This window comes from Lutra lutra, chromosome 11, assembly GCF_902655055.1.
Source record: "Lutra lutra chromosome 11, mLutLut1.2, whole genome shotgun sequence".
Taxonomy (NCBI): domain Eukaryota; kingdom Metazoa; phylum Chordata; class Mammalia; order Carnivora; family Mustelidae; genus Lutra; species Lutra lutra.
The window spans coordinates 39,000,983-39,019,693 of NC_062288.1; the positions used below are offsets into that span (position 1 = coordinate 39,000,983).

The following is an 18,711-nucleotide window of genomic DNA, read 5'->3' on the forward strand; positions in this document are numbered from 1 at the left end:
TTGCTCAACTCGATAAATTGTAATTCAGCTTATTTCTGTACTCATTCAATGAACTAACCCAAGACATTATCCCTATTGTCATATTTCGTGATGGTGTTTTTATATTCAGTTGTTGGTTTTACCTAGTGGGAAATAAGGAATGTACAAGTAATTGTTTCTATATGTCTTAGGTGTCTGTTTTAGCTACAATGGTAATATGCTGAATTGTTGTAAACTATGCAGTCTCATCTGTAAACCCACAAAAAAAATTGGTTTTCAAGGGAAAATTTTTTACTAAAAAAGTTTGGTCTGATTTCAAAGTAAGTATTCCTGGAGCTGATGCTCAGCGGCATAACCTCCTTTATAATCTCTTATACCAACAGCCGTCAAACAGTTTCTATAACCACATGCACATTTCTAAATCACTTCTGCCCAAGGGTTTGAGAACTTCTCCAGAATCAGATTCTGGTGCTCCATCCCTCACTCCAGTGGCTGGCAGTGTGCCCTTCTCATCTGACCACATAGCTGAATTTCCAGAGGGACCACTGAGCCCGGAAAAGGAGCCTTCCTCCCTTATTTGGGGAGACACTTCACTCTCCTCTCCTTCAAAATCTGACCATGATATGGAAGAATCTCCATGCCACCATCAAGCCACCACCAAGAAAACACCACAAGAAAAAGGTACTGTTGATTTTTGTTGTTGTTTTGATTTTGTTTTGTCTATCTTCACTAACTCCTTGATTTGTACAATATAAGAACAGCTTTTTTGGTCATAGTCGTAAATCCTTTGTCTTCTCACACCTAATAATTAATATTGCTTTCTTTTTATGTTGTGGGATAAGAGCCCATGACTCTCCCATTTTATTTATTTATTTGTTTGTTTGTTTGTTTAGTTTATTTATTTATCTTTTCCTACCAGGTTAGTATTTTTACTTCTTTCGCTGTCCACAAGTTTACTACTATTGAAGGAAATTCTTCAGGAGGCCTCCTAGAGATTTTGTAGAGTAGCAGCCCAGAGTTTCAATGAACACTTAACATACTCACTTTGGAGGAAAAGAAGTGTATATAATATATATGTAAAAATATGTATGTATATAATATCTATAAAAATACATTACATATACACATATACATATTTATACACATATGTGGTGTGTGTGTGTGTGTGTGTGTATATGTGAAGATGAAAGCAATATAAGTTTTAAACCATTAATTGGTTTTTATTTAGAATAAATTTTCACAGTAATGATGTATTACAGAAATTGTGACAGGAAAGCTATGATAAAGATAATACAGAGAGATTAATCACTTAAATTTTAAAATAAGGTCCTAGAATTAATACCAAAATTTCATAGTCATATCAATAGACTTTCATCATTTTAATTTACAGAAGAAATAAATTCTCATTCAACAAGTTAAATGATACAGAGATGTATAAAAATTAGGTTCATTCTTTTCCTACCATGTCTGATGTGTCTCTTTATAGTAACCAAGTAAAGTTGGTTATATTATCGGTCCCATCTGAAATACAAGTAAGTATATATTATGTGTATTTGCATGCATGCCCACATGCGTGCATGTATGTGTGTGTGTGTGTGTATGTAGATGTGAAGTAGAAAGTACTTTTTAGTATGCTTGTGCTTTGTTTTGTGTCCTTTTTTTTTTTTACAAAAATGAATCCTACAAGTCACGTGACTCTGCAGTTTTGTTTTGTACATAATAATATTTTATGGACATCCCTCTAAGGCAATATACGCAAATTAAATGATACGAGACTCGTATATAGTGAGCTTATAATGTAACTGAGACAACTATTCTGATATTGGTGGACATTTAGGCTATATTCTAGATTTCTTTTTGTATATTGCTTGTTTGCTTACCACTTTGAAAGAAGTTACAACAAGCATTTGTATATTTTTTAAATTTTTATTTATTTATTTGACAGAGAGAGAGAGACAGTGACAGAGGGAACACAAGCAGGGGGAGTGGGAGAATGAGAAGCAGGCTTTCTGCCAAGCAGGGAGCCCAGTGCAGGGCTGGATCCCAGGGCTCTGGGATCATGACCTGAGCCAAAGGCAGACACTTTAAGGACTAAGCCACCCAGGTGCCTCAGCATTTGTATATTCTCGTATACTGGACACTTTTACTCTTTAGAATACATTTTCAAAAGTCGAATTGGTAGTCAGAGTATATTGTGCTGAAGAGAAAAATGTATAGCTTTAAATTCCTTTATTATTAAAAATAAAGACTGAAAATAAATAAAATAAATATTCAAGCTAATAGGAACAGAACAACTAAAAGGTAGGGGAAAAAGTAGAAAATAGGAGCAGGTAAGAAATATAAGCTGAATTTAATTTTTAATGAAATGAAAAACCCATTTTTTATTTTAATTTTTTTATTAACATATAATGTATTACTAGTCCCAGGGATACAGGTCTGTGAATCGTCAGGTTTACACACTTCACAGCACTCACCATATCACATACCCTCCCCAATGTCCATAACCCCACCACCCTCTCCTGAACCCCCTTATCCCAGCAACCCCCAGTTTGTTTTGTGAGATTAAGAGTCACTTATGGTTTCTCTCCCTCCCGATCACATCTTGAAAAACCCATTCTTAATTCCCGTCTCCCCCCAAAAATATTGTAACAGTGTGCAAATTATTCTAGCTAAAAGTGAAGAGCCGCTTGGAAGGACACAGTAAGAAAAAAATAGAGAAATAAACAAACAAAAAAATGTGGCATTGGAAATAAAGGAGATATGGAGATTAAAAGAATTTTTTTTTTACAGAGTATGTGAACTCAATAGATTTAAAAACCTAAAGGAAATGGAGTTCTCTACAAAATTAGTCTATTCAAATTGTCTAAGAGGAAAACTTGGATAAATCAATAATCACAGAAACACGAAATAGGTTTTTATAAACACTTCCATTTAGAAAGTTACTAGAGCCAGGTGGTTTTATAACTGAATTCTGCCTAACCTATTAAAAAACAAAACAAAACAAAACAAAAACAGATAGGCTCTATTTTATGCTAGTTATCCCAGGTAGGGTGTTTATCATTTATTCAAGTAGTTGGAGTCCTAAAAACTAGTAAAGCCAGTGTGGAAAAAGGAAATCTTATGCATGTAGATTCATTTTAACTATGATGCTAATCAGTTGAATCCAGGAGTGCAAGTTAATTATATTCCATAATCAGGTAGTAGTATTGATTCTGAAAATGTAAGAATAGTTTGACATTAGAAAATCTAACAATATAAATCATCATATCAACAAAGGAAAGGAAAAGTGTTGGAGTATTAATGGAAGTCGAGAGGCATTTGGTATAATTCTTCAGACATTTTCAGTAAAAACTTGTTAAAGTAAAAGTGGAATTAGAAAAAATTTTCTGAATATGATTGGTTACTTACCAGCAATCAACTACTAAATAGTGAATCTTAAACCATTTGCACAAGAATTAGGAATAAGACATGAATGCCAACTACCACCACGATGTTAAGTCTGTTTTTGAGACTTTTCTAATTGCAGGAAGATAAAAGAACATCAAATAATAAGTATAAATTTGAAATAGTAAAGACTAAATGGCTAGGAATACCAGAGACTCATGTGTGTGTGTCTGTGTACCTTATTTTATGACAGCTGGTGGGTGGATCCATGGAGAAAGAATGGAGGTTTTTTACAAATTGCTCTGGGACAACTGGTTATCCGTATTTTTAAAAATTACATTAGATACCCCCCATACCTTGCAAAACAACCTATTCAAGTTGGATTTAAGACTTAACTGGAAAGTAACTGGAAAATACAAACTATTTAACTTTTAAAAGACTATATAGAATATTTTTGTGACTTTGGGTAGACAAGGATTTCTTAAACAAGACACAAAGAAAAAAAAGAAAGAAAAGATTAATAACATCAGATGATATTAAAATTAGGAACTTCATTTCTCAAACACACAACAAAGAATCCCACAAAAGTGGAGAAGATATTTACTGTCTGTGTAACTAACACAAAGTTAGCATCTAGATTATGTAAATAACTTGTATAAATCACCTGGAAAAGACAAATGATACAGGAGATAATATATAATGTCCTGAACAGGCACTTCATAGAAAATGAAAACCAAAAGGCCAAAATATTTATGAAAGATCTTCAACTGCATCAGTAATCAGGAAAGTATGAGACAAACCAGATGAGATACCATTTTATACCTACCACATGGCCATAAATATAAAAGTCCGATGTCACCAAATGCTGAAACAACCAGAGACGGAAGAGTTTTCATCATGCAGGTGGAAGTGTAAATTGGGGCAAGCTCTTTGGAAGCAATTTGGCATTGACCTAGTAAGGGTGAAAGTGTGCATGCCCTTGACCAACCAACCAGGTCCTACACTTGCCTACTGAGAATCATGTACAGGAGTATTCATAGCAGCCCTACTGTGTGATCAAAAGCAACAACAAACAACTGGGAAAACCTAAAAACTGATAACTCCTGGAATAATCACTAGTAAAATAGTTAAATGAATTGTAGTATATTCATAGGATGAGTCTGTGCAGCAGAGAAAATGAATGAACCACACAAACATAACAACAGGCATGGATCTCTGGAACGAGACATTGAGAGAATAAACCAAATTGCAGAAGAATCACTGTGGTTCTATTTAGATAGTGCTAAAAAGTGAGTTACTTAGAGATACAAACAAAATGCTGAGGTTGTAAGTGGGAACGACAAAAGTCAGTTACTTGGTGGGGACTGTCCAGGAACTAATATGTGGAAGGACATACTAGGGACTTTGCAGGTAGAAACTGTGGTGAGGGTTGCGAGGAATAAATGAAATGGGTGTTGGCTTTATTGGTTTTTTTTCATACTCTACAATTATCTAATAAATACTCTTGGTTACAGTAGTCAATAAGCATAATAAAGGACCCCATATAGAAAATTAATTGATGGACTTTAATATACAGGTAGCTTCAAGGAATTTTTAAAAAGTCAAAAATTGGCAAAAGAAATAAACTGTTGGTTCACTGAAGAGAAAATTTGCATTGCTTATAGGAAAAGATGACCAGCCTCACTAATGATCAGAGAAATGATCACTTAAATTAGATACCACTGGATTGCCAAAGCTTTAAAGAATTCATGAGCTAGGGACACCTGGGTGGCTCTGTTGGTGAGGCGTCTGCCTTCAACTCAATTCATGATTTCGGGGTCCTGGGATCGAACCCCACATCAGGCTCCCTGCTCGGTGGGGAGACTGCTTCTCCCTCTGCCTGCTGCTCCCCTTGTTTGTACTCTCTCTCTGTCAAATAAATAAATCTTAAAAAAATAATAATAATTCCAACAACTAGTGCCAGCAGTGATGTGAGATACACTCATACCTTGCAGGTGTGACTGTACATGACTGTATTTTTGAAAAGTGCATACCCATCTGTCTCTACCCGATCAAAAATTATAATTTTTCTAAAAATACATCGTGAACATAGAAATACATTTGATTTGGGGGACTCAACCTGTTTTTAACTCTTGGGAAGCACCATAGCTTTATTCTTGATCTTTTCCCTTTGGTTTCCTTTCCTAAGCCTATTCATTGCTGGAATTACCTTCCACAGACTGGTCCTAAGCACAGCTCTTCTAGGAGTTTTGGGATAAAAATTACGTACTTAGGAAAAAAAATACGTACTTAGAAAGTAAAATAAATAAATAAATAAATAAATACTAGTAGAAGCAAAAGAAGATATGTCGAGCCTGCTAATTCATCAAAGGTAGTTCTCAAGTTGGTGGAGGACTTACATGGTTGATATTTACTTATTTTTGAAAGAATTAAAGACTTCAAAAACTCTCATTTATTCACTCAAACTATGGATTCAAATAGCACTTTTTTTTTTTAAAGATTTTATTTATTTATTTGACAGAGAGAGATCACAAGTAGACGGAGAGGAAGGCAGAGAGAGAGAGAGAGGGAAGCAGGCTTCTTGCTGAGCAGAGAGCCCGATGTGGGACTCGATCCCAGGACCCTGAGATCATGACCTGAGCCGAAGGCAGCGGCTTAACCCACTGAGCCACCCAGGCGCCCTCAAATAGCACTTTTATAGTGCTGTTTTGTGGCAAGCCCTCTATCATCTCTTTGGAAAACTACATATAGACCGTAATTGGTCCATAAGAAGACCAAACAACAGACACATGTATTTTGGAGATAGAGGTTAATACTCTGTGGTCTGCTGTTTGAGTTTATCAGGCATAACTAGCTATTTGAGAGAAGTTACATTATAGTCAAGGAGAGTGGATCACTCACACATGAGATATGGCCCCCCAATATTTTTAAGTGGCAGAATATTATCTAGATTAGGTCTCTCTTTTACTTCTAATTTTTTTTAGTGCTTCTTTAAAGTCAGCAGATGTTTCCCCCCCAATGGGAGAAGTAGTACGTGGATTTGCATTGTGCTCCGCAGTCTACAAACAGCAATGTAGGAGTCAAATGTGAGAATTCCACCCTTTCCCCAATGCCTCCCTTATTTGCAACTCTTCCTTTTTTGGAATTAAGCTCTCAGTGGAAGTAAACAGGAATCAAGATAGAAGATGGGTAGCTTCTTCTCCAGAAACTAAGTACTTGGGCTTTCCCCCTCTTCAGTCTTCCTGGGCTGATCGTCTTTCTGGGGAACAGGGAAGAAGCAGTGCATTGAGCTTTGATAAAATATGAATTTTAACTAGTCAGTTACTAGTACAGTAGCCACTGGTACATACTATGGTCAGATAAAAGAGTGCCTCACATTCTTTTCTTTCCCAGTAAAAAGTTTCCAGCCTTGAAGAGTTTTCATTGCCTTCCCTGTTCATTGACATTAATCCATTCATTTATGTATTTATTAAACAATTAGTTATTGAGCAGTTACTCTGAGTCCGGCATTGTGCTAAGGGTTAAATGTATGAGGACTGACAGGATTCCATCTTTATCCTCAAGGAGTTTGCTGACTAGAGTCAGTCTGTCTGCCTCTCCTCTCTCTCTCTCTCTCTCTTTCTCATTGCCAGTTTCTTTTGTAACATCTTGTCTCTGATACCCCACCATCAGTGACTGGGAAGGCCCTATTCTCTCTTGCCTTCCGGTCTCTCAGGCTCTATAACACCTGGAAAGATATCAAAGAGACCTTTAGTTAACTGACTGTCAGTCAGCAGCCCATTACCAATTGGTACCTCAAAAGTCTAGCCCTCAGTTTTCTAAGTCCAGAAACTCAGTAATACAATTCAGATGTAATCAAGTCCAAAGTGGCTGATTCTTGCTGTTCTAACTTAGAAAACACTGATTTCTAGGCCAAAATACTTATTTTTCTGATTTAATTTGGGAGGTACAGCTGACATAATAGCCAGCATCCTTCATATGTTCTGTTCTCTCTCCCATGGGTTGGTAGGTTCATAAATCAGAAAGCTGCTCAACAGGCATAAAATGGGAATTAAATCACCTGGATGTGTGCAGGGAATATGCTCGTTCGACTGGGCTGACTGATGAATGGCCCATTGCATGGCAGCACCCCTGATATTTGGGCACTTTTGTGTCCCTCCAGGACTCTCCCTCCCTACTTCCCAAGATGCAGACCCCAGGATTGTTAAAATGTTATGATATTGCAGGGGATGATACAGTGTGGATTAACAAGTCAGATCTACCTTCTCTGTCCTCAAAATCCAATTGGAGGAATAACATCCTATAAAATTCTTGAGTCCCTGGCTGTGTGAGATTAATCTGTTCAGAGCTGGACTCAGCAGAGGTCAGGTATGGTTAACCTTATTTCCCTCCGTATGTTGGTGTGTTTGTTCACATGTGAGGTTCTTAGAACTCATTGGCTCATCTTTAGAGGAGCTAGAGTGGACTAGGTCAGCAAGACTTCATGTTTACATTCTTGCCTAACACGTCACTCTAGGGAAATTCTGTTCTTCTTCAAACCCAGGTTAAATCTCATCTCCTTTAGTGGACTCTTAGTACACTCTCCCCATTCCCAAGCAGAGGGAATTATTCTCTTTTCTCTGATCCCACAGAAATTTTCACACTGTTGCTTCTCGTTCATTCATCTTTTCATCTCCATATTCTTGGTCCCCAGCAAAGAGTATGGCATGTAATTGATGCTTCATAATTTTCTTTGATAACCAATGCAGGTCATCAAACCAAATCTGGCTGCCATGTGTTACTATAAGTAAAGTCTTATTGGAACACAGCCACACTCATTTATCTATATCCTGTCTATACTCATGCCATAATAAGCAGAGCTGCGGAGGTATGACCAACCGTATAGCCTCAAATCTCAAATATTTGTTATCTCAATATTTTTTACAGAAAAGCTTGCTGGCCCCTGGTCTAGGCATTCATTTCCTTCTTCTCATCATTGCTGGGTAAACTCTGAACATGTCTTAGTCCCTGGTTGCCATTTATCAGATTTTTAAAAAATAATATGCCATTATTTTTGGTTGGTTAAGTTACTACAAGGTAATAATTAATTTATGGCTGTACTTGCCTGCAGTTTCAAGGCTAACGATGTGCTGGTATTACTGAACAACTTATCGAAGTTGGCTGTTTTCAAAATTGTGTCGATACCACATTTACAAATCATCATTTTGTTGTCATATTTGAGGAACCTCAGTGGAAGTGGGGTAGAAAGATCCCCATGGTAGCTGGGTAAATGATAAACATCTAACCCCATTTCAGTTAAAGCAAGAGGAAGTGTAAGATTATTTCCACAGGTTTGTAAGAAAAAGTTATATGACCGTAGAAAGCATGACAATATTTTTCTCATGCTTATTCTTTGAGTAACCTAATAATAACGTTTTGGTTTCTAGACTTCCATAGCAGTGCACCTTTGTTCAGACAAGGTTAAGAAGAGTAAATTAAGTACTATCAGCTTTCTACTTATGATTTCTAGAGATTCTAAGTTTATATGTGGCTATTAGCACATTGGCTGACACAAAACATGCCTTCAAAAGTATTCGCTGAATTAATGTCCTGGCAAATAGAACCGGCTTTGCAAAATCTTTACAGGATTATTTTATTATTGACATATTACATTAGGTCCTTATACATTTGAAATAGTAAATTTTATCATTGCTCAGAGGAGGGGCGAGGTTACATCCAGCTGTGATTGGTAAATTAAGACTTGACAATTCGAGGGACCATCGAAGGATTTGTGGGGAGAAGGATGGCCAAGGAAGGCAGATAAGGCATGGAGGTGGCATTAGCAGAGACAGGCACACATGTCTGCCTGCCCAGCCTGCCTGAAATGAAGCAGTTGTTTTATGCAGGTTAAATTGTTGCAATTAAAATTGAATAGGAAGGTGAAGTCATTAGCTCTAGAATTTAAGTGCCTTGAATACCTCACCATATTACTAGGCAAACACAGATGTTTGAACGGAGGAATAAAAAGGAAAAAAAAAAAAAACATGAGGTGTGGGGAAGGTGAATCAGGAGACACAGGGAGGGATGACCTGGAAGGAGGAGCAGTAGACATTGCGGGAAAGAGCAATGCAAGAGCCCGTGAAACGTAAGCTGCCTAGATGCAGGGGAAGGAGGTGAGGAACTCCGACCTTGACGACAGGGCCTCTGACCTCAGGAAATGTGGCCCTGTCATTAGTAGACACTGGGAAGTCAGAGATAAAGGGCAAAGACAACTCATTTTTTAAAGGCATTTTTTGCATTTTTTAAAAAAAGATTTTATTTATTTATTTGATGGAGAGAGAGAGAGAGCACAAGGAGGAGGGGAACAGCTGAGGGAAAGGGAGAAGCAGGCCCTGCACTGAGCAGAGCCCAGCCAGGACCCTGGGATCGTGACCTGAGCCAAAGGCAGATGCTTAACCGACTGAGCCACCCAGGCGCCCCTTAACTCATGTTTTTAATGAAGAAGGTTGTGAGCTCAGGAGACAGGCTGGGCTAGGGTCAGATTTGGCAGTCCCCAGAGGATAGGAAGAAGTCAAGAGTCTGGGGCCCAGGAGAGGAAGGATAGTTCAGTACAAGAAAAGGCCATCACACTTAGCCATGGGGAGACCGTTTACTACTTTGAAACTGAAGGCCAGATTGCCAAAGCCTGGAGCCGCAGCGCCTGAACTGGGGGTTCAGACTTCCAATTGCTCTTGAGGGTAGTGTTGGAGAGATTTCAGAAAGCCTATTGGAAATTTTGCATAAAGCTAAATAAATAAACAAAAACAAGTCACTCTCTTTTTTTTTTCACTTTTCCTGAAATCATACCAATCCAGTGTCAGTTTTTGTGCGGACTGGACATTCTAATGTGCACTGTGGGTAGATTTGATTGATTTAAAATAGAGAAGTGCATTATTCCTTAATCTTGCCTCTTCAGCCTTTTGAAAGCTTTCATTTAAGTGTTCCTTGGAACACACTTTGGCAAATGTGTGAGATAATGATGTGAGGTTGCCTAGCAGCAGGCTCTGTAATGGGCAGAATCAGGGTTTTAGTCCCAAGATGTCCAAATAACTGCAACACTAAGAGGTTACAGAGCGTTTCCATGTCCATTGTCTCATCTGGTCCTCTCACCACTCGTTAAAACATCGCCCTGCTACCTCCAATTCAGAAAATAATTAGGCAGTCTACTTATAAACTTTGCACAGTCCTAGCCATTAGGAGTTGCTTTGGGATTGCTCTGGAGGAATCCAGCACTTTTTTTTTTCCCTTCAGCTTCTATGAAGGAAATTGAAATCCTGCCTTTTTTTTTTTTTTTTTTTAATGTCCATTAGCAAAATCACCTCAGAAGGCGTTTGGGCCATGTCTATGGATTTTCTTTATGTGTATGCCTCACATCTGTGGCCATTTAATTCAGACACCCAGTATAATGATGCAAATATCTGTAATTAATATCTGAGGCTAGAGGTGGATTTTGACGTGGACATATTTCTGACGCTGGTGTTCCATTATGTACATTCCAAGGCATTGATTGTTGTAATCCAAGTATCGTTAACTGAAAATATGGAGGGCTCATTGCTAAAAATCCTTAGTTTGTAAGCCTCCCGTGCTGCTTCTTCAGAGCTTTGAACATAAACTCCTGAATAAGAACGGCGTGCATAATTCATGTTGTGTGTGTGTGTGTTTGGAAATTTATCCTGAAATACAATTAGGAGCAAAATTAATTAGCAAGGTTAATTAAACACTTCTGTAGGAACACTGTTCTGTCTACATTCTATGCCAGAAAGTTGCTGGAATATTTTTATAATTTTACAAGATAGAGACAGACACCAACAGACAGTTAGGAAGGAGTAGTTTCACACACAAATATGCATTAAATTTAACACATCCTTTGTTAATCATCTCAGATCACTGCATATGCTGAACAACATCCTTTGCTAAATAGTTCCAGGTAGAGCTGTAGGAATTATCTCCTGTGTCCAAGGAGGAATAAGTGCTACCTGTGGAATCCAGCTCCTACATTTGACATTGAACTCCATTCTCAAAGCCTCTCCTCTGATTGCTTTTTTGGCATCGTGTGGAGTGTTCCCATCCCCCAGCAGCTGCTGCCCTTGAGAGCCAGCATAACTCAAAGAGGCAAAGATCATTCAGTTACAAACACCGAGGAAATTTTGGCATCTTCCACATGACAGGAGGCCAGCCAAGTTGTAGTCCAACCCAACCTCTGAGAGAAGCCTTTCAAAGATAGAAATGTTTTATAGCTGAGCCCCAGCTTAAGAAGTCTCCCCATGCTCTACCTGTCCCAGGGCTGGCCACAGGCCATTAGCTAAGGGAGAGACCAGAAAAGAAAGCTTTGACTCTTACTTCCTCCCCTAAATCTCCCAGACTCTGAGGGGTCTCTTTCTGTATTGGACTTGGGAGTTAAGTAAGAAGTGGGCTGGGTTCCTGTCAGAAGGCACCAAAACCCAAAGGCAGGACAGGTGTGGAGGACAGAGTCTGGCATTTGAAGCAAAGAGTTGGAGCCAGAGAAGGAACAAAAGGAAAGTCATGTCGGTCCCTGCCTTGAATGTAAAGAATTATTTGATAGTGTTTATTCTTGCTTATTTTGCTCATTCCAGTATATTTGAAGATAAAACTCTTTTTTTTTAATTAATTTTATTTTTTATAAACATATATTTTTATCCCCAGGGGTACAGGTCTGTGAATCATCAGGTTTACACACTTCACAGCACTCACCATAGCACACACCCTCCCCAGTGTCCATAATCCCACCCCCCTCCCAACTCCCCTCCCCCGATCAACCCTCAGTTTGTTTTGTGAGATTAAGAGTCACTTATGGTTTGTCTCCCTCCCAATTCCATCTTGTTTCATTTACTCTTCTCCTACCCCCTTAACCCCCCATGTTGCATCTCCTATCCCTCATATCAGGGAGATCATATGATAGTTGTCTTTCTCCGATTGACTTATTTCGCTAAGCATGATACCCTCTAGTTCCATCCACGTCGTCACAAATGGCAAGATTTCATTTCTTTTGATGGCTGCATAGTATTCCATTGTATATATAAACCACATCTTCTTTATCCATTCGTCTGTTGATGGAGATCTAGGTTCTTTCCATAGTTTGGCTATTGTAGACATTGCTGAAGATAAAACTCTTTTTGATGAGTATTGGGCCTCTGTCCAGCAGGACCTTTCCTGGCTTAACTGAACGTTCCTCAGCATAGCTGTGTTTCCTGTAGCTTAAGAAAGGCATATATTGGGGCGCCTGGGTGGCTCAGTGGGTCAAAGCCTCTGCCTTCAGCTCAGGTCATGATCCCAGGGTCCTGGGATTGAGCCCCGCATCAGGCTCTCTGCTCAGCAGGGAGCCTGCTTCCTCTCTCTGCCTGCCTCTCTGCCTACTTGTGATCTCTGTCTGTCCAATGGATAAATAAATTTTTTTTTAAAAGGCATATATTATTTTCTTTTATACTTTGGAATTGGGGCAAAGTCCTTAGATTCAGAAATGCACTGACTTTTGACTGATGGCCTCAGAAAGAATAATAAATTGGTCTTTTTTACCTGTGTGTACATCCTAGATGGTGCCAAAGGTCCCAAATCACTAAGGGCATCCAGTTCATTGGTGGTGCAAGGAGGAAAAATTAAGCGCAAGTTTGTGGATCTGGGGTAAGCATTTCGTGATGTAAAAATCAAGCAAACAAACAAAAAGCTAAAAGAGGAAATGTGTTTCTCCTTCCTGACTGTGTACTGTCCTTTTAGGGCACCTTTGCGAAGGAGTTCCAACAAAGGAAAGAAATGGAAAGAGAAGGAGAAAGAAGCCACTAGGTTCTCTCCAGGTAGCAGGTACGGGTGGGTGATCTCAACTTTCTGGCCCCCCTCCTCGGTTAACCAAAATCAGCGGTCTGTGTCTATGAGCTGAAGTGAGGCACCTAGAGGTGAGAGGAAAGAGAAATTGCAGAGTCAATGTATATTAGTCCTACCCCAGTTGTAACCTACGCTGGCCTTGGGTATATCCATTGGCTTAATTGCAGAATTATGGTCATGTGATCAATCAAAAAATGTGTATCTACATGTGGCATAAATAGATCTATGTGATATGTCAGTTAGTTATATTTCAGAGTCTTTGCCTGGCTACCCACAATACTAATGTCCTCTTTTTTGTGAAGTCTGAAAGGGTAATTTTACATTGAAGGACCTTGTTGGTTTTTAGGACTGTTCTGTCCACATGTAGAAAGGACCATCATCTCTTGCTGGACTCAGCTGTTTGATCCATTTTCTTCAGGCCCTACCAACTATTCTCACTTTTTAAGAAAGACTTCCCTATAAAAAAGGGAGCTTTGTACTGCCTGTTGCCAAGTCTTCCCAACCGTATTCAGAGATTCCGTAATTTTAAGTTTAGATTTGTATCGTGAGGCAATAAAGCACGGAGCTTGACAGCCTGTGTTTGGATCAGAGCTCTCCCAGTTATTAACTCTCCCATCTTGGACAAGTTCTTTAACCGGTTTGCTGCCATTACCTCGTGTGAAGTAAGGATAAGTAACAGGATCTACCTAGTAACTTTAGTGTGAGGATTAAGTACGTTTTCCTGCAAAGCATGTCAAATGGCACCTAGCATGTAGGAGGTATTTAAAAATAATAATGAAGATACGGTTTGCTGTCATTATTACTTGCAAGTTACAAAGCAGATTTATAGATACCATTTTAGTCCAAGCTTGTAGGAAGATCAGGAGGCCAAGAATAACACCGTATGTTATGAAGAACCTCACCTTCATAGAATGTAATTGATTTGCCCACGATTACGCTGCAGGCAGTTGACATGACGGGGCTTGTGCCTCCTGTCCGGATATCTTTCCAACACACCTCCCCTCCACTTGTTTATGCCTCGAATGATGCAGAAATCTCTTTATGAAATTTGGGAATCATCTCAAGAGCAGTAGACTAAGGAAGAAACAGAATGCTAACAACAAAAGATCGTCAGATCAGTTGGGAACCACGGATCCATTTTATAGGTTGTCCACTGCTGTTTCTTTTTCTCCTTTTTCTTTTTTCTGGCATACCACTTGGTGAGAAATTGTACCTTCTTCCTGGGATTATAGGAGAGTGGGGTCAGGGATGAGAAGAGAGAATTCCCAAATTAATTGTGTAAGTCTGTTATGGTGGTGGTTTAATCCTGTACAACAGAGAAAGGGTAAAAAGCTCTGTTTATATTGAGGGCACCAGTCTTGGGAGAAGTAAGTCCATGATCCGACTCAAAAGCAATTTAACTTTGTGTGGTTTTGAAGTGAGAAATAGAAAACAGTCTGCTGTGTGCCTTAAAATTAAGAATAGGAAATGATCAAGGATACTCAGGATAAAATACAATAAAAAGTGGAACTGTGTCAGGGAGAGAGAGATGCCCGGATACACAACTGGGAGAGGGGCTAGGACAGTTCTGTAGTGACTTCTGAGGCAGTCACTTCCTTGATCCTTGAGGCTCCGTGGGGAAAGGGATGGGAGTGAAGCATCGAGCCCTGTGGAGAAGGCTTGACTGGATTTCATCATAGTAGCCAGAGGGTATCACCTCCCTCTACAAATTCCAGGTCAAAAGCAAATCTTGATTCTTTTGGTGAGTGCACACCTTACTCGAGGCCAACCCCAGGGAGTCACTACGAATTCCTGCTTTGGAACCAGCAGCCAGACGGCTCCATATTTTTAAAATCCTAACCCTGGAGTCTTTCTGCTTCACTGGTCACAAGTATTTATACATATGCCAGTGCTACAAAATAGTTGTCAACTGGAATCATAATTTTATAATTGTCTGTAATTACAGTAGAATTTTGACAGGCCTGACAGGAATTCATGAAATTGAAATAATAGAAGAACAAGGGAAAAAGAGGGAGGACTTTTTCTGTTTCACAAAATGATTTTTTGAGCTATCACAGTAGTTGGTTAACACTAATCAAATCTAATGACAGTCTCTGTTCTTCTGTATAGATTGACAGTGGACCCAGAACCTTTTCAAACAGAAGTCAGAAAACAGAGTTACTACCCAGTAGTGACACAGGGCCCCCAAAGGTGGGTGCGTGACAAGCACCGTCAGTGTCAGGGTCCCGCTTGCAGTTGTGGAAGACTGGGTATAAACTCATCACCTCTGTGAGGCTTTCTCAGAGAAGAGAGGGAATGATTCCCGGATTGAGTTAGTAATCTTATCTCTTGGCTTTTCATTATTAGGCTGTAAAAATCAGATGAGGTCATTCAGTCAGTTAGAGCCTGAGGCTGCGGGACTTGAGAGGCAAGAGGAGAGGTTTGCCAAATTCAGTCTTGCTTTTAGTTTTTTCCTTCCTCAAGAGTTAAGAGTTTATTGTATTCCTTGTGGAGACCTAATGACTCAAATGCATGACATAAAACATGAAACAAATAGATGAGGTTCAATAATTATAATAATAAATAAAACCCTACAAAAAATAAGGCTTGGTTCTAGCCTTTTCAGATATGTGCTCAGTGAACGCTCTGATTTAAACAGGCAGGATAGCAGGTCACAAAAGCAGGAAAGAGTTAGTGAGTTAGTTGTCAGAGCTTGTTCACAAAAAAGAGTAAAATAAAATATCCTCATTTAGAGCAAGTTGCCTCTGATGCCAGTGGAGTACCTACTTTGGAGCTCTGTGGGAGAAGCTCCTGGTTGAGTGGCTGAATGGAAAAGTGTGTAAACAGTTATGTATGTCTCGGAACAAGGCTAGACAGTGGCGTGTGGAAAGAAGACAGGAAGGGAGATGGCACTCCTTTCTGGAGGTGAATATGCATTCCCCTTAAAAGTGTGAACTGTGGGGAAAAAACACTCTGCCAGAATCCAAGTATTCATCCTGACTTTGCCATAGGTAAGGCTCTGAATTTCTTGGACCTTGGTTTCCCACCAAAAAGTAATTAGATGGATTAACACTACCTGTTCTCTAACTCCCCATCTCTGTCTGTGTTATCCAATATGGTAGCCGTATGAGATGTAGCCATTCATTGAGCACTAGAAATGTGGCTAGTCTATATTGAGATGTGTTGTAGGAGAAAATGCATGCAGGATTTCAAAGACTTAGTATGAAAAAAAAGAATATGAAATAGCTTATTAAAAATGTTATAACACTGATTACGTGCTGAAATAATAATACCTTGAATATTTTGGGTTAAATAAAATATAAATTAATTTTACCTCTTCTTTTATGTGGTTACCAGAAAATTATAATTTACATATATAGTTAATAAGATTTTATTTATTTATTTGACAGATCGTAAGTAGGCAGAGAGGCAGGCAGAGAGAGAGAGAGAGGGAAGCAGGCTCCCTGCTGAGCAGAGAACCCGATGTGGGGCTGGATCCCAGGATCCTGAGATCATGACCTGAGCCGAAGACAGAGGCTTAACCCACTGAGCCACCCGGGTGCCCCGATCCCTATGATTCTGTGAAAAACATCCTCTTTTGAGTTCTAACTCATTCTGTTGATCTATAAATTGGCATTTTCATGTTTGTTCTTTTTTTTTTTTACTTTTCTTATTGAAATATAATTAATATAGACTATTATATTAGTTTCAGGTATACAACATAGTGATTCAATAATTTCTATGTGTTACTCAGTGCTCATCACGATACATGTACTCTTGTTTATCTATTCTTTTTTAAATCTATATATGCTCCTCTGTGTTCCCAATATAATCTGTTTATACACAGAGATACAAGAGATATAACAATATAAATTATTGTAAAGGCAAATTGGGTAAGGCAAAAAAAGATAAAACAGAAAGTAACATTGGTACTTAAAATAGAACATCTTCAACAATACTGTCCTGTGTGCCAGAAGAGAAAAGCACCGCACCTCTGCCTAAACTTGACCCACAGAGGACCAAAGAGGAGCCAAATTTCTTTAAAAGCAAATGATTTTAAAAACAGGAAACAAAATACAGTTGTAAATGGCCAGAGGAGAATGGTGAAATGATTTCATCCCAGCAAGTTTCAAAGCGAGAGTTTAAGGCCTGAACCGCGACAGTGAAAACTCAGTGAAGCCCCTACAGAGTGGTTAACTTTGACAATATCACTTCTGCGGGTTCGCCCCTCACTTGATGGCTTTTCATGCCCAAAGATGGCTTTCCTTAAAAAGAGGGTTATTTGGGTTGTAAATTTAAAGCAATTTATTAAAAGTCTCCAGTTTTAAAACCTACCTTTTTTTTTTTTTTAGTTTCAGTTCATCTTACAGATCTTGTTTCATTTTATACATCTAGTAAAATTGTATAAAAAGAAAAGCAGTCACTTTTATTAGGGACCCCTGAATAATGTTAGCTTAGCCTCAGTAGAGCAGACATGTTCCCCTGTAGTTGTCGGTCCTGTTCTTAGAGAACTGCACTTATAAATTTAACCTACTCGATTTTCTTTTTAAGTACGTCCGAGTGCTTGAAAGCTGACAAACTCTGACATTCCTAACAACGTCAACACTCTTCCACTTGACTGGGGCTCCTGGGTGACTCAGTGGGTTAAAGCCTCTGCCTTAGGCTCAGGTCATGATCTCAGGGTCCTGGGATCGAGCCCCGCATCGGGCTCTCTGCTCAGCAGGGAGCCTGCTTCCTCCTCTCTCTCTGCCTGTCTCTCTGCCTACTTGTGATCTCTGTCTGTCAAATAAATAAATAAAATCTTTAAAAAAAAAAAAAACACTTGAAAAAAACTCTCGAAAATCTAGTAAATTAAAATGGTAACATAGTAACTATATAAACACTCAGAGCTCTTATCACTTTGATTATTTTTCATCTTAACCAATTAAATATATTAAAATAGAATCAATAGACAAACTTCTCTCTCAGATTCCTAATAATACAGATTTTCTTAACTCCTAAGCAATATATTTATTATTCCTAAACCTAATGTTTTTGTTTTGAAATATCAAATTTTTATTTGATTTTATTTGAAATATCAAATATTTATTTTATAATCATCTTGCTGTTTCATTTTAAACCTTCCCAGGATGGGGAGGATTCATTAAGAGAACAGTTTCTCCATCTCATATGAATGTAGAGGGGGCAAAAAAGACCTTTTTCCTTCTACCCTCTTGGGTTTTCCAGCTGGAGTCCTGTAAATTAGATTGGCAGATGACAGATTAACAAGGGAAAAGCATACGAACTGATTTTTATTTGACGTAAGTTTTGTGTGATGCAGGAGCCTTTATCAGGAAGTGAAGACCAAAGAAGTAGTTAAACCTGAGCACTTTAAAGCTAGGTTTGTTGAAGAGTGGAAAGTCTTGGAAAAAATGTTGAGAGGACAAAAGGGTATGAACTAAGAGTAGTAAACAGTGGAAACTTAGCAAGGCCTGTTGGTTCCCAAAACCACTGTTCCTTCAGATTCCTCTTGTG

At 38.7% G+C, this 18,711-nt stretch overlaps 1 protein-coding gene across 14 annotated transcripts in view; it reads left to right on the top strand.

Moving 5' to 3' along the window:
• The window catches only part of PPP1R9A (protein phosphatase 1 regulatory subunit 9A), a 301,623-nt gene that overhangs the window by 270,016 nt on the left and 12,896 nt on the right, over positions 1 to 18,711 (top strand). For 8 of the 14 annotated variants that reach the window (XM_047694777.1, XM_047694776.1, XM_047694779.1 and 5 more), the window contains 3 exons: positions 363 to 660; positions 12,933 to 13,020; positions 13,114 to 13,197. The exons of 4 other annotated variants lie outside the window; for them this stretch is intronic. In XM_047694777.1, the coding sequence (XP_047550733.1) occupies positions 363 to 660; positions 12,933 to 13,020; positions 13,114 to 13,197 (470 nt within the window). The remainder of the gene's footprint in view (positions 1 to 362; positions 661 to 12,932; positions 13,021 to 13,113; positions 13,198 to 18,711) is intronic. 2 more of the 14 variants (XM_047694780.1, XM_047694784.1) reach the window with 1 other exon arrangement.